Consider the following 618-nt stretch of genomic DNA (forward strand, 5'->3'; position numbering starts at 1 on the left):
GTCCGGGCGCCCGGAGGAAGTGGCTGGCTGCTGCCGGACGAGTCCTCCGGCTGGTCCAGCCATGGAGGCGGAGCCGCCGCTCTATCCGGTGGCGGGGGCCGCGGGTGCGCAGGGCGATGAGGACCAGTTCGGGGTCCCAGACGGGCCTGAGGCCCCGGTGAGCGGGGACGGGGAAGGCGTGGCGGCGCGGGGACCGGAAGGGCCAGGGTCTCCCCCGCGGGAGCGGGATGCGGCCCCAGGGCTGGGGTGAGGGGGTCCGGGGGCGGCCGGGGATGGACGCGGGGCTCCGGGGGTGCAGTGGCCGGGTGCGAGCGCCGTCGTGCCCCGCAGCTGGACGAGCTGGTGGGCGCGTACCCCAACTACAACGAGCAGGAGGAGGAGCGCCGCTACTACCGCCGCAAGCGGCTCGGCGTGCTCAAGAACGTGCTGGCGGCCAGCGCGGGCGGCATGCTCACCTACGGCGTCTACCTGGGTAGGCGGCCCGCTGCGCCCCGCGGGTTGGCGGGATGGGCCTCTGGCCACGCCGTTCCGCCCCGGGCCAGGCGAGGTGGCACGGCCCGGCGGGTTCTGCGCTGGGACTCAAGTCTTTCCCCCTCCCCCAACGCGCCCCTCCCCAGA

At 76.1% G+C, this 618-nt stretch overlaps 1 protein-coding gene across 1 annotated transcript in view; it reads left to right on the forward strand.

Annotated features, from left to right (window-relative positions):
- The first annotated feature begins 38 nt into the window (after window positions 1-38).
- The window catches only part of UNC93B1 (unc-93B1 regulator of TLR signaling), a 10,836-nt gene continuing 10,256 nt past the window's right edge, over window positions 39-618 (forward strand). The window contains exons 1-2 of the mRNA XM_007450414.1: window positions 39-157; window positions 331-472. Of these exons, the coding sequence (XP_007450476.1) occupies window positions 62-157; window positions 331-472 (238 nt within the window). The 5' untranslated portion in view covers window positions 39-61. The remainder of the gene's footprint in view (window positions 158-330; window positions 473-618) is intronic.

Source organism: Lipotes vexillifer, unplaced genomic scaffold (assembly GCF_000442215.2).
Source record: "Lipotes vexillifer unplaced genomic scaffold, Lipotes_vexillifer_v1.1 scaffold1477, whole genome shotgun sequence".
In the NCBI taxonomy this organism is placed as follows: Eukaryota; Metazoa; Chordata; class Mammalia; order Artiodactyla; family Lipotidae; genus Lipotes; species Lipotes vexillifer.